The sequence below is a fragment of the Poecilia latipinna genome, unplaced genomic scaffold (assembly GCF_001443285.1).
Source record: "Poecilia latipinna isolate Pla-1442-1.1 unplaced genomic scaffold, P_latipinna-1.0 Scaffold252, whole genome shotgun sequence".
NCBI classification, from domain to species: Eukaryota; Metazoa; Chordata; class Actinopteri; order Cyprinodontiformes; family Poeciliidae; genus Poecilia; species Poecilia latipinna.
In genome coordinates, this window is record NW_015112868.1 from 795,071 (window position 1) to 809,569 (window position 14,499).

General features: G+C 37.0%; 2 protein-coding genes across 5 annotated transcripts; one reads left to right on the forward strand and one right to left on the reverse strand.

Moving 5' to 3' along the window:
* Window positions 1-8: 8 nt before the first annotated feature.
* On the reverse strand, window positions 9-4,631 carry smndc1 (survival motor neuron domain containing 1). Its single transcript, XM_015032871.1, has 6 exons — window positions 4,477-4,631; window positions 4,075-4,201; window positions 2,692-2,834; window positions 2,031-2,192; window positions 699-852; window positions 9-612 (listed from the first exon to the last, which is right to left on the reverse strand). The coding sequence occupies exons 2-6, from the start codon at window positions 4,192-4,194 to the stop codon at window positions 475-477; spliced, it is 717 nt and encodes a 238-aa protein (XP_014888357.1). The 5' UTR covers window positions 4,195-4,201; window positions 4,477-4,631; the 3' UTR covers window positions 9-474.
* A 1,512-nt stretch (window positions 4,632-6,143) lies between these two features.
* LOC106947695 (alpha-2A adrenergic receptor-like) lies at window positions 6,144-9,250 on the forward strand. Of its 4 annotated transcripts, XM_015032875.1 has the most exons (3): window positions 6,144-6,332; window positions 6,490-7,194; window positions 7,282-9,250. In XM_015032875.1, exons 2-3 carry the CDS (start codon window positions 6,658-6,660, stop codon window positions 7,855-7,857), a joined length of 1,113 nt encoding a protein of 370 aa, XP_014888361.1. In that variant the 5' UTR covers window positions 6,144-6,332; window positions 6,490-6,657; the 3' UTR covers window positions 7,858-9,250. The 4 variants fall into 4 exon arrangements, with proteins under 4 accessions (XP_014888361.1, XP_014888358.1, XP_014888359.1 ...); XM_015032872.1 differs by having other exon boundaries at window positions 6,490-9,250; XM_015032873.1 differs by having other exon boundaries at window positions 6,144-6,328; window positions 6,487-9,250.
* The last annotated feature ends 5,249 nt before the right edge of the window (window positions 9,251-14,499 follow it).

The window sequence follows — 14,499 nt, forward strand, 5'->3', positions numbered from 1 at the left end:
AAAAAACAAAAAAAAAAACGAGAACATAAGGTTTATTTTACGCTTTTATATACATGTACAGAAATTAAAATGTCAAGTTAGTCATTCCAAATTCTCAACATAATTAATAATCAGATATTGTTATTGATGAGAATTGAACAATCCAGCATCAAATGTACACTCCAAATCAACACATCTTGGAGGAGATTTTGCCTCAAAAATAAGTACAAACAGCAAACTCCACAGGTTTTTCCACAACATACGTTCTTACGCAACAGGAGACTTTGTTCCAGTGGTGGAAAAATCCCTCATGTGAATCTTTTAGTTGAGCCTACGTAATATACAAGATAACTACAGCAATACTTTAAACACCGGTGTCCAACCAGTTCCTTTAAAAGCTTTCATTATACGAGGGACTTTAATCATGTAGAAACACAACAAAAAGCACCGATACAACTAGTATACAGTGGATTATTATGTACAGAGTGTGCGAGGTCATTGTGGCATCAGATGTCTGACGTTGTATTTGGATGTGTCATTATACTGGGTCATAGGTTTGTCTGCAATGCCACATGTTCCCACTCCCACTTTTCCATTTACACTTTCTGGTGATGCAAATATGCTTCTCTTTACCTACAAGGACATAAAAAATAAACTGGTTAGCTGGAAGTGAAAGAAAAAAAACAAAAAAAAACAATAAGAGGTTAAAAATATCTTACCTGTCCTTTCTTGTTCTTTGAGTAAGCTTTGTTGTTGAACTGTTGCCACTTAGACTTCTGCTCCTCCCTCTCTTGCTCCAGCTCCTTCATCCTCTGTACCTTTTTCTGAGCTTTCTTCTTCTTATACTCTCGCTGCTCCGCTATTTGCTCTTTTCTAGAAAGTCACACACAAGATGAGAGAAAGTTAAAACAACAAACTTCACACCAGAGATCAGGCACTGCAATTTATGAATTGACTTGACGTGGTAGACCTGTAACAAAAGTAGTCATGTAAAAAAAAACTACATTTTAAGATTGTAGGGCTGCAAGAAAGAACAATTTTATTCTAATAAAATTGCTGTGCTAAATAGTAAACATGGTATTGCCTAAGATGCAGTAAGTTTCTTTCACATGTGCTTGGTCATTTGTGGCAAAGGATGCATCAGGCTTTTCTGTACAACTTCATATGGTGAAGAAATGATCTGTTGATAAAATTTTGGATTAACCAATTAATAATTGGACAGCAAAAACTAAAACTGTGTTGTGACTGCTGCAGAAATAACAGGGGTTAAGATTCAATTCACATCCATTAATTTGTTTAGTCTTTGGTATTTTTTATATGCAATTAAAACAAAAAAAAAATCTCAATCTCAATCAAGTCAAGAGACTGAAATAATGTTAGCACCCAAACTAATCAGCGACTAAAAATCAGCAGTAAAATGATTGTAATTCACTTGAAACGCTATGGTGCATGCGTCTTGAATGCAGCATTTCTAATATTGTAATGTACTTTCAATTGACAAGTCTCATAATAATATTGTTGGTAACATGAACAGAATATTGGCTTTGACTTCAGTTTTTAATACTGTATCTTTTTGTTGTACTGTAGCAGAGAAAGGAATGGATGAGTGCAACGGTCAACACTGGCCGTGTCATTCCTGCCACTTGAGGCTCCACTTCCAGGTTTTATTGCTTTCTTAGGAGTCTTAATGGTATGGACACCTCCATATTTGTCTGGTCTTCAGTGTCCCCAACACTCCACCCACAGCAATTAATGTGCACAAATCAGCTGATGGTGGACATCCATAAATCTAGAATCAAATGCAAAATCAAAAACCTCCTGAGCGGTGGCGCCTGATCTGTGGAACAGGCTGCCTGGCACCTCAAGGAAAGGCTAGTGTATCTTTTAACAAACCTAAAGAAAACACTTCTGTGGTCAGAGGTGGAAAGACACAAAGTCATATCTTACTTATTTGGGGAAGCAGAATGTAAAGCGTCAGTGATGCAAGGCTTTCACAGCTTTCAGTGTAGAAATACGAACAAAACAAGAAACAAGACGAGTTCGTTCATTACCTTGACTTTGACTTTAAACCTCCGTCATCGTCAGATCGTTTCCCTTCCTCCACGACTTTGAGGTTCTGCAGAGGAATCACTTCAGCATTCCCATACTCTGTGAACGTAACGGCCGCAGTGCCGTTCTCTCTGTCTATCTCCTCAATCTCAGCTTCATACACCCTGTCAAAAGATCACGTCTGTAAGCAGGTGAGTATGAGCCAAAGACTCAAGGTCTACTTAATAGGCAACGTTCAATAATTGCTCAGTAAGTACGAAATAATTCCATTTCAATGTTACAAACTCTAATTTCAATTTTAGAAGAAAAACTGCATTTTTTTTTTAAATATCTCCAAACCATATACTTGTACACAGTTAAAAAGACACAAACTCTATAAAACAACAATGCGTTTCCTCAAGTTACATAAGAAGAATGGAAAACATCATTATATGAAATGAATAAAATGCAACTGAATGTCAAAATACAGTTTTGAGGATATTCACTCTGACTTAAGGTTTCTGAAATGTTACGATTACGATTCGTCTTCATCAGTTACCATTTACGGAACAGAACTATGAATAAAAATATTTTTGTGCATCCAATGAAGAAGGTGCTGCTTTATGGTGACACACATTACACTGGTGAGTCATTTGTTTATTTTAAAAGGATGTTGAAACTCACTGGCCATCGTGGCTCCATGCTGCCAAACATTTTTCACCCACTTTCCAGCTTTTCTTCACTGGCACCGACTCTGAGCCGCTGGTGCTGGAAGACCCATCAACGGGCTGCGAACTCAGGAGATCTTTAGTCAGATCGATGACTTCCTGCAAAAGAGCAAGAAAAAAAAAAAAGACAATAATTACAGGAACTAAGGTGCTCTTATTAGGTTAGGCAACATAATGACTTCCTACTTCCTCCCTTTCAAATGCTTCCATGTCATCAGTTATTTTTAGGGTTTCATGTTAATACAATTCACTACGTCTATAGACTTGATCAAACTTATTAGACAAAGGTAAGAGTGTGTATTCAGGTAAACCGGAGATTTCAAAAGTTATGGCTTAGAATCTGTTTAATTGTGTAAACCTACAGGTTTAAGTCATTTTAATGAGAGGTCACAGACGCTCCTGGATTTAGTGGAGTTTTCTGTGGCTGAAAAGAGAAAAGATCTCCCAACCTGTTGCTCTGTCAGGCAGTTAGTTGAAAGAGAGCAATTTTATACCATGAGATTGTCACACTGGCTCGTGTCTATATGCAATTTTAGATTCTATAAATATAAAAGCTTGGCAAGAGTTTCTCTTCAATTGGATTTCCTGCACTGTACACATTCCTGTCCTAGAAACTATGCATGTGTGGGGCTCACGTGATTATAGGGGAAAAATTTATTTACTTGCAAACTTCAACACAAATACTTATTACATATCAAAATCACAAAGAACTGCAGTAAATAAGTACCATCTAAAGCAGAAGGACATCAACATAGTTGTTTGTTCATTTACCAATCATTTGAACTTTATTGATTACATGCGTCACAGATTTTGTGTAGCCCTAATTTTTATTATACATTTGGTTATCTTATTGAAGGTACTTTGTCTTTTAAACCTATACAAAAAGAAGTTAGATTACACAAAAAGTAATGGTTTACACGCCAATAAAAAAACTGCCCAAAAGTGACAAATGCTTTGTAACTTTATTCGAAATTTCCTAATAAAACTAATGAAAAGGCATACTTTTTAAGATTAATTTACTTAGTTTTCCGGTGTTTTCAGTTTCATGTTATAAACGTACGGCAAATATGTATAATCTGCAAAAAACATAGTAGTAAAGAAAAAGTAATGGATGAAAAATATTGAAATTGTGGGAAGCAGGATGTAGAGAGCAAAGAATGTAGAACGAAAGGGAATAAGAATGGAAGGATAATGAACACAAGGGTTCATTATCATTGGGATGGATGGAGCCAGACAAGACCGCATATCAACAAACATGATGACCCACTGTATTCCTAGTAAAAAAACTTTTATAAATGCTACAGTGAAAACAATTTTCAGATGAAGGGAGAAAACAAACCTGCAAGTCCTTCTGAAGTTTTAGGAGGTCTTCATTATCTGGATCGGTTGATAAGGCAACTTCTACTTGCTGTAACTGAGCTTTATAGCTGCTCAACTGTTTCACCAGATCTTCCGACATTTGTGCGCTAAAAAACAAAAAGCAAAATGCGATGTTACCCAGTTTATTACGGGTAGCTGATAAGAGGGTGCAGTATAAAATACGTTTATGACTATACTACTAATCCCGCTTTATAAAAATCTGAATAAATTGATGTATAATGCGTCAACTAAAAAAATTAACGTTAGCACAGCGCTAACACTTAGCAAGGCCTTTTCTTCGACATACGTTTACCGTAACGAGGCTACATAAGCTAACAGCCACAGAGAAGAAACAACAAAAGACGGGCTAATTAGGTCTTACCTTTGTTCTAGAACCCTTGTCTAGCCAGCTGAACAATAAGTACGATTCAAAGTCGATTATTTTTCGTAAATAGCAGTTCTTATTTTTAAAATGTGCTCTTCTTCTGTCTATCTGTGAATAGCACACCGGAAACCAGTATAAATCCCATGCGATGATACGCTGTTCTAGAGGCTCATCAGCGCCCCTATCGGCTGGACATAGCATCTTCAGTCTCTCTTTGACTTTCGACTTAAAAACCAACCTTGTGCAGTCGCCACAACAATTTCCAATGAGCTTAAAGTTGTTTACTTATTCAGTTTTTGTCTTTTTAAACATGTAAAAGAGTACTTCTTAATCCCACCCCATAATAAAGTTATATATATTTAACTTCCCACAGCTCTTAAGCAAAAACGATGGCTGCACAGTTGGTTTCTAAGTGGTCAAAAGTAAAACCACATTTTCTTCCACATCATTTCTCCGAAACGCTAAAGTGTATAAACCCATTTTGTCACAACATTGAACATATTGCCAGAGATATAATGAAATAGTTCAGATCAAAGCAAATGTATTAGTTAGAATAGCTTAATCACAGTTTTCCAGTTTCCATGCAAGACTTAACATTTACTTTGTTCACAATTGCTTTACATTCAGTCAGACTGAGCTTGCAAAGAATTTTAAGAATATCACTCTTTAAATTAGAGAAGCTGCTAGAAATAAATACTTGCAGCTGTAACTGCAGCAAAAGATGAGTTGACAGAGTACCAAATCAGAGCCGATATAAATGCACATGACTGTCTTTAGATTTTCTCTTAAAAAGAAAATTGGAAAGTCGTTTCCTTTCCACTTCACAAATATGAAATACTTTGTGTTAGTCTATCACATAAAATGCCATAGACGCTGAAGTGTGTACATACAAAGTGAAGAATATGAAAAAGTCCAACAGATATGTGTGCTCTAATGTAGCAAGGCTGAGCTCAGCAACAACAGCTTCACTCACCCAGAATGTCACACATTGGACTGGAATCTGATGTAGAGGTGTTGCAAAAAACAAAATGAGTAAAAATGAATCGCTTATTGTGTAAAACTATGTGCAGTGGAAAAAATAAGCAAAATGTCATAAATTCATAGAAACTGTAGAAAAATTACATTATCAGATAAGAAGCACAAGAAGAACAAGGTTCCTAAAAACCTAAATTAAATTTACCCCATATGTGTATCATTTCACTGGACACAAGTAACAACTTTAAAATATAAGTTGTATCTGACTTACTTTGTAAAAGTTTAGTATATTAATCAAACCCATTCATTTTGATTAATGCAGTTCTGCTCTGAAAACAAGATTAGATTAATCTGTGTCAGGCTGTATGTCAACAGTCTCCTCTATCTGGGCCTTAAGTGCTATTAGTGAACAACTGAATAACCCCCTCCTCTCTCCAAAGACAACCATTATTTCCAGCTCTTTCTTTTCTTTTTACTTTCAAGATATATGATTGGCTTATGACACAGGAGCTCAAAACGATAGCGTGTACTCGTACAACACTGTAATCTAATAGTGCACATAAATTGCTTCTATAAATCACCAACATAATCATCCTCAAAAATCAACCAATGACTTAGGCGTCTGGAAGCAGCACCGAATCACTTTTTATGTCTTCAGCAGTTGAACTCCTCCCATTCCTGTTCTCACTGTAGTGGAGGCAGCATCACAGATCTCCAGCGTCAGATCAAGCCCATTGAAAACACGAGCTTCACTACAACTGCAACAGATGAAGAGACCAGATGAAGACAGATGAAGAGACCAGGAATTGAAGGAAAATGGGTGATTTATGATATGGCTTCCAGGGAGTTAAAATGTGTAGTTTTATTCCTAAAGGTAGGTGGATTCATATTTCTTATTGCTATTACCAGCACTGAGTAAAAAAGAGAATTATGTAAAAGGTGGAATGCATTAAATCACTTTTAATAGATCTTGTCTCTTTAACACAAAGAGATATTCATGGTTATTTTGTTTATACTTTTTTACTCTCAAAGGAGACACAAACTATTGACTTCTTCAGCAATCTCAGCAAAATGAAGAGACCGTTCTCTGCTGCTGTTTTCCTTTAGAGAATCCCCCGAACAGGCAGTGGGAGAGCACAGTTTCTCCTCGGCTCGCAGTGAACACAACTCAGACTATTATTTTGGACGCCACGGCTCGTCCTGATGGGCTGCCTCAACCTCACCAGCAGAAACGAGACTTTGCCTGGCAAGCAGCCCTTCTCTGTGCAGACCTCGGTGATGCTCACCACCCTGGTGGGGATGCTCATTTTACTAACCGTGTTTGGCAACGTCATGGTAGTGATCGCTGTGATGACGAGCCGGGTCCTGAAGGCGCCCCAGAACTTGTTTTTAGTCTCTCTGGCGTGCGCAGACATTCTGGTTTCCACCTTAGTGATGCCCTTTTCCCTAGCAAACGAACTCATGGGTTACTGGTACTTTGGCACAGTGTGGTGTGAAATCCACCTGGCTTTGGATGTTCTCTTTTGCACTTCATCCATCGTTCACCTGTGCGCCATAAGCCTGGACAGGTACTGGTCTGTGACTAAAGCCATCGAGTACAACCTGAAACGGACGCCCCGCAGGATTAAATGCACGATCTGCTTGGTTTGGGCGCTTGCAGCCTTGATTTCATTCCCCCCGCTCATCACAATGACAAAGAAGGAGGGAGGAAAGGACAACCCTGCGTGCAAGATCAATGAGGTGAAATGGTATATCATATTCTCGAGCATTGCATCCTTCTTTGCACCCTGTGTCATCATGATTATGGTGTATGTCCGGATCTACCAGGTTGCCAAGAAAAGAACCAGAGCCTCACCAGGAGAGCGGCAAAGAGAGAACGGCAACTTAGAGAACACCCAATTTGACATGGACCCCGGAGAAAAGCAAGAGAAGGAAATGGATGAGCTGAAAGACGGGGAAGAGGTCTGCGGGCTGGACGTGGAGGAAGAGCCGTCCTCCTCTGATGGGAATGAAAACATCCTGTGTTCCCTGATGAAGAAGAGGAGCGGGAGAACACCCAAAGCGACTCAGGTGAAACCTAAAGAAACTTGTGCAAAGGCAGAGGACCTGTCCTCTGCGAGGGCGAGCAAGTGGAAGGGAAGGCAGTACAGGGAGAGGCGCTTCACCTTCGTCCTGGCCGTGGTCGTGGGAGTGTTTGTTCTTTGCTGGTTCCCCTTTTTTTTCACCTACACGCTTGCAGCAGTTTGCGACACGTGCTGTATCCCGGAGAAGCTGTTCAAGACCTTCTTCTGGTTCGGCTACTGCAACAGCTCACTAAATCCGGTGATATACACCATATTCAACAAAGACTTCAGAAAATCATTCAGAAAAATCCTTTGCAAAAGAAACACAGGAGGTTTGTAATTAAAAAACAAAAAAGTGTGCATTATGCTTGTTTTGCAATCTGTATTACAATGTTGCAGCATGCCAGTTTAGAGTTTTGATATTGTTTAACTGTGACATTGTGGGTGGCTATTTATGAAAAAATGTTGCACATTAAATGTTCATGTTTATCATAATTATAATATTGTCATGAAGAGTACAAATTTAAAATGACACAGATGCATCAAAACGTGACTTATATCTGCATGCTACAATGGTATAGATCTCCTAAAATTTCAAAGTTTGTAAATAAACATAACTTGGCACATTATTTATTTCTGACGACTGTATAATATCCCCACAGCGGTAGTGATTCAGTAAGGGAAATTAAATGCTAAAAAGATGCGTAACAGATTTGTGACACTTTCATAATCACCTTGTCAGTGCTGGCCCAAGAATATACGGGGCCCTAATCATTTTAATTTGGGGATCCTTTTTTTAATTTGGGCCCCCCAGCCTCCACACCATTAATCTGCTATATATTAGATTTAACAGCAGTATACTTTCACAGTTCACTAGCAAACCGACAATTAAATTGACTATTTGTATTCATCTTGACCCTGATATCATTTGCTCCGTATTGGGTATTAAAGTAAAACCTGAAAATGCAGTAGGTTGCAAAACTTCAACATATTTCGTTAGGATTTCTTTTTGTTGTTGCATAATTGATAAGTGAAAGGAATAAAAAGTACAAATAAAAATCTAAGAAAGTGCAGTGTGCCTTTTAACTCTGCTATGATGTTCATTTCTGAGGTGCAGCTATAATAATATAATGTTCCTGACTCAAGTTGACCCAGGGATTTTTTAAAAAAAAATATGCACTAATGTCAGAATCCAAAAATGTTCCCCAAAACATTTTATATCTGATCAGTACTAACAATTTCAATCAATATTTACTGCAATGATGCAATTTAGCGCTTAGAAATGAAGGCTGAATGAGGATAATTCACTTGTTTTTCACAAAAATAGAACTATTTTAATTTTTAATCTCCACTAGGAAAGCCGACACAGACAAGTCAACATCAAAATTATATTTTTTGATTTTTTTTGTCAGTGTTCAGTCATTCATCTGGTGCTATGTGATCCAGTAATCGTGTCCAAGTTACCTACTCCCCCTTTGACAGTATTAAAGGATTTGTTTTCTGGTCCTTTCAGGTGATGATTTCAGCACTTTTGTGCAAAGTACTCAAGAGGACAACATTTTTTCCCTTTTTATTAGGACACTGTAAATTTTCACAGATTACATTTTGCCCCCTGAGACCATTTGCCATAGTAAGCACCGCCCTTGTACCCTGATTCTTTGGTTTTCCAATGAAAACCTACAAAGTCTATGTATAGCTAGTGTTTGGATCACATGCTGCTCATATTATTATTATTATTATTATTATTATTATTATTATTATTATTATTATTATTATTATTATTATTATTATTATTATTAAATGGGTCAATTTGACCCTCAGCATAACAGGAGGGTTAAGGTCATCTCACTTCAAATTGTAACTTTTTAAAAACATTCTTTAAAATTAGCTATTTGTGAGCATTTGTAAAGAGCATAAATTAAGATAAATCTTTATAAAAGAACCACATAAATAAATAAATAAATAAATAAATAAATAAATAAATAAATAAATAAATAAATAAATAAATAAATAAATAAATAACTTTTTTTGAGAATCAAATTTTGCTTTTTCTGGGGCCAGCCCTACACCAGGTTGCATTTCTTCAAGCACGTCAGCGATTTTGCTTTTTTTTTTTTTTTTTTTTTTTGAAAAAACCTGAAACTGACAATTTCCTTGATGGTTTCCATGTTTTCCACCTTCAACTTCAGGAAATATATTTCTTCTCGTTTTAATGCAAATGAATTTGGACAGTAAAGCCCGCTGTTGTTTATTTCAAGGTGCAGAAGTGAAAATATGCTTCACATATTTAGCAGGCTGCAGTTTTTAAAAAAACAGTCTCTGTTGACATGATTAGCTGCGATGGTGTATGACAAGAACATGGTCGATTGTTCCAATGTTTAACCCCAATAAATGACTTTTTGGCTTCTGTATTAGATGTGACTCTGCTTTTATAATTAGGCTTTGTCAAAGGAGCAGAAAAAGAAAAAAATCATTAGCTCCAATTATCTGCTGCATGATATGCAATGATTGTGGCAGCCAGGCAACTGAGCGTCTTTCACTGTGAGACCGAGAAAACAAGCGACATTGTAAATTTTCTGAAAACTATCGTACATGTCTTTTAATGGCTATACAAACAATTGTGCCCCCTCCTCACCCCCGAAGCAATCTGTACAGAGGGGGATGTTATCTCCACCCTACCAGCGAGCTCACTCCCTCATAACAAGCCCTAGAACAAGACAATTATACGAACAGAAAATTATCCCTGGGAGGGACGAGTAACACGACAGTATTGAACACAGTTTATCATGAATTATAGCCCCTCATATCAGGATATCATTAAATCCTCCCCTGGAGTCAAACAGAACTCACGCATGGATAGAAATATGAGTGTCTTCTGCAAATTACGCTGTGAGGTTAATATCCAGCAGCTTATCAGTATTTTTTTTTTTGTTCTTTGAGTGTTATCAGTGTTCCCTGTCTCTTGTCCATTTTTGCGCACTTTTCATACTGAAAGTTCTCTTTGTTTGTACTTTTTTTCACTTAGTTTTTTAGGTTCAGATTGATTTTTGTTATAGTCAATCATTTGTTTGTAACTTACAAAACATTTTTTTAGTCATGTATTATTATTATTATTTTTTATACAAATAACTGAGAGGTTCCCAGGACTTGCTTTCTGGGATTCTGGTATCGTAAGATTCCAGTGGTTCAGCCATTTCTCAAAGGCTTAAAATACAACATAATAGAATTTCCATAATATTCCATTATGAGAAAATAGTATTTGAGGTTTTGTGGCGAAGCCTAATCATGCAACATGAATGTATTTCTACAGCAGCATGAATCTTAAGGTACTCATGCAGAGAAAAAGTAGACATTTGGTCTGTTTTTGGAACAAGTTTAAATAAGCATCTGCTTATGAGAGTCTTGAGTATTAACAATATGAAATATTTAGTATTACGAGGGTTTCAAGAGAAATATATCTTGTTTGGTTCTGGCTCATTGCATATCAGTGTGTTTGGAAGAAAAAAAATAAAATAAACTGCTGTGATTAGTTTCTGAATGCCTCCTTTAATTAAAATGACTATTCTCTTGGAGTCTGCTGCACTGCTTGAGCAGCTGCATTGCATAAATTACAATTTGAAGTGCCTCAACATCAAGCAATTGGGAGATTAAAATGCCAAAATGAACATTACTGTCTTCCCCAAAAAGATTAATGAAACAGTCGTAATATAAACGGACACGCTCAGTTGGTTTGGTTCAAGCCACAAAAGCACTGGCATTATTCCAAGCCCTGCATGTTTTTAGGCTGTATTTTTTGTCTCATGTCAAATTACAGTAACTTATGCGACTTATGTTTGGTTACAAACTACAAACAGTGCTGTTGCAATAGCTAAAGTACACATGAGTCCACTTTCACTGTTTGCTGAGACAATGATTAATTTCCTTCTGCAAAGACCGCAGACCATCACGATTTATGCCCATGATGGCTCAACTTGTAAAACTATCTTTAACACTTACTCACATTTGGAGTTCCCACAGCTTTCACACAGTTTCCCTGTTAGTCCCCTTCCTTTCATAGTTCTTTTCTACTCAATCTGTATTAAAAAAAAAAAAAAAAAAAACTTTTTGCACTCTAAGAAACAACCCACTTTGTATTATTTTGCTAATAATGGGTCAAATTTGATCCAATGCAGATTAGGTTAATTTAGCTTGAAAAGATTGCCTTAGTATCATCAGATTTGACCTTTCACCTACATAACATACTTTTCTTCAGATTCCTCCAAAAAATATCCTTGCAATCCCATTTGGATTAAACCCTTAAATGTGTTTTTATTATGTTGACCACAGAAAGGAGTAGGCATTGTCACAACGACAGCTAATAGGGATCCTGAGCAAATCAACAAAGAAAACAACACATATAACATTCTTTTTTTTCTGCTAGTCATTGGCTTAGATACTAATTTGTGTTTGTATTAAAATAGACTGATCAAATGTTTGCCACCTCAACTGTGAAAACCATTTTAGTTATGATAATACATTTCTCTACAGTAATCAGTTATCCACATGTTCCGTCTTCATAGTCTTCTGTGATTTACAGACTACTTCCTCTGTGCAATCGGACATGCCCACACACTTGTTAGACCCCACCTCTGGTTGGATGATCACTACTCCTCTGGTGCATGGATGCAAGAGCTGGCTTGGACTGTCAATCTGGGTAGAAAGTTTGACTATCATGACCACAGCCCACTGACATTAGCAACAATGAGCAGATTCTCTTTGTTCTATCTTCATGTTGTGGAAGAAGTCATTGAGTGGTTCAGAACGGTAATCGGTGTGGAATGAAGACGATCCTTCTAGCTAAAAATCATGATCCAGTCCAACAAACTGGATCATGATTTTTTATTTATTTATTTTTTTTAGCCAGATGTTTGATTAAAAACCCCGAATCTCTGTCCTGACAGAATAAAGCAAACCATTTGCGTTAAAGAAATCACCCATACGCTTTTTCTGTTTGCCACACTCTCAAAGAAGTAGTTAGAGAGACATCAGATAAACAAGAGTTGTCCAGAAGCCCTAACAAGTTTAAATAAAAGCATGAGATGAATAGGCTGTTTTTAATTTAATGGTAAGTCATCTATTATTTATTAATCAGAATGCGCCAGGCACACTGGGGTATATTAGATCTCCTCCATGATAAAGACACAAGATAATATCATTTGACTCTGAGGACTGCAAGCGGCAGGAAGACCCTGTAAGATTTCATATTTCTTCCATTCCCAAGGGTTTGCTGCTGCATATAAAATTAACAATTAACCCGGTTTTTAATTGTGTAAGACACCTGTGAAACTGGAGTTGTTGTTGTTTTGTTTTTTATTTAGAAATAACAGACATCATAGTATGACTTCTAAAATATAGATTTGGCTGTCTCCCCCTCTACGCCCCGAGACCCCCAAAAAATACATGATTTGCATAATATTTTTTCTTTTACATTTTTCATTTACCATGCACTTGGCCTCTGTTAATTCACAAAGAAATCTTAATTCGCCTTAGGTCATCTTCTGATTGACAATAACCCCTAACAGGCCCAGTGGAGACAGTGTACCCCAGTGCTTTCATGTATTTTTTTTTTTTTTTGCACCTCTGCATAATTTGAATATTTCCACAATCCTGAGCAGTTCTTACAAAACAGTTTCCCTGCAGGGATCAGCGAGGTTTTTCTGAATCTGATTAAATCTTCAAGGACTCCACAACCAAATGTTTCTTGTCTGCTTTGACTGGAGGCCACTCTTGATCTCCAGAAGAACACCTGGGGGACCAGAGGACCTCACTGGGAATTCAAAGAGCCAGAATATGTGGATGGCACAGAATTTGGAATAAGAAATCAAACATCTCGGCATTTTAACAAGCCTGTAATATGCTAAGTTAAAGGTTTTCAGTCTTGTTTTAGTTTGTTACCCAGATTTAAAAAGGACGGTTGTGTCCTCATGCTGCTATGGCTTCTTCTTTGCTTTCTGCCCAAAATGCTTTTTTGGAAAAGTATGGCAGACCACAGAGGTGATGTGGTTAAACAAACCTTAGTGCCACATAATCCCCTCCTTACATTGTATAAACAAAAATAATGAACAAAACTCTACGCTCCTATGTTATGAAGCTGCGGGGGAGTTCTACCTACTACAAATGGCCACTAATTTCAGTAGGAAAAAGCTGATTAAATAAGGTAAAACTGCATAACGCATGCAGGAGTTATTTGAAAAAATTATACAAGCTGAGTACTCTTGGCAAGTTACTTAGCATAAAATGGTATAAGCACAGGAAGGTGTCAATTTTATATGGAGGAGAAACCAAATTACCCCCTGGGCAGCTGTGAATGTATTCTACTGTAATACTACGAGCCATAACACATTTCAATGACTCAAGAGCAAGGAGAAAATGGAGCAAGTCTTCCGAGAGGTGATGATCTACATGGTGGTGGGTGTGAAGGTAAGACTGCCTTAATCCACAGCAAAACTCACAACTTCAACTCCTTGAAATTAAAATGAAACTTGATATGCGCAACGCTAGCATATCGTTTTAACCAGGAGACACTTTACTAAAATATTCACTGACTAAACATGTAGTCAACAGACTATGATTAAGCAAGGGGTATGCAAAACCCAACCAAATCTGAAAGTTAAACTGAAAAGGACAACTAACGTATTAGTATAATCCATGATCTTAAAAATGGATTGACCAATAAATAAATAAATAAATAAATAAATAAATACATAAATAAATATTTACCTGGTGTAAATTTATTGACAAGTTTTCTATCTTACTATATTAGTCCAGCCAATATTATCATTTCCGCTCTGTTTTCTCCTGGTGTTTTGCTCACAACATCCTCCCATATATGCACATGCATCTGGGCAGTGCCAGCATCCGTCATACAAAGGCAACATAAATATCAATTTCTATTTACTTTCAGTGAACTTCATCTATTCTCACCAGTCAACTGTTGGGGGGG

Bases quoted from the DNA above. Each gene is read 5' to 3' on its own strand.
- smndc1 (XM_015032871.1), bottom strand. From the start codon at position 4,194: ATGTCGGAAGATCTGGTGAAACAGTTGAGCAGCTATAAAGCTCAGTTA. The intron at 2,835-4,074 runs GTTTGTTTTCTC...GCTCTTTTGCAG, and splicing joins AACTTCAGAAGGACTTGCAG to GAAGTCATCGATCTGACTAA. The intron at 613-698 runs GTAAGATATTTT...ATGTCCTTGTAG, and splicing joins CAAAGAACAAGAAAGGACAG to GTAAAGAGAAGCATATTTGC.
- LOC106947695 (XM_015032872.1), top strand. From the start codon at position 6,658: ATGGGCTGCCTCAACCTCACCAGCAGAAACGAGACTTTGCCTGGCAAG.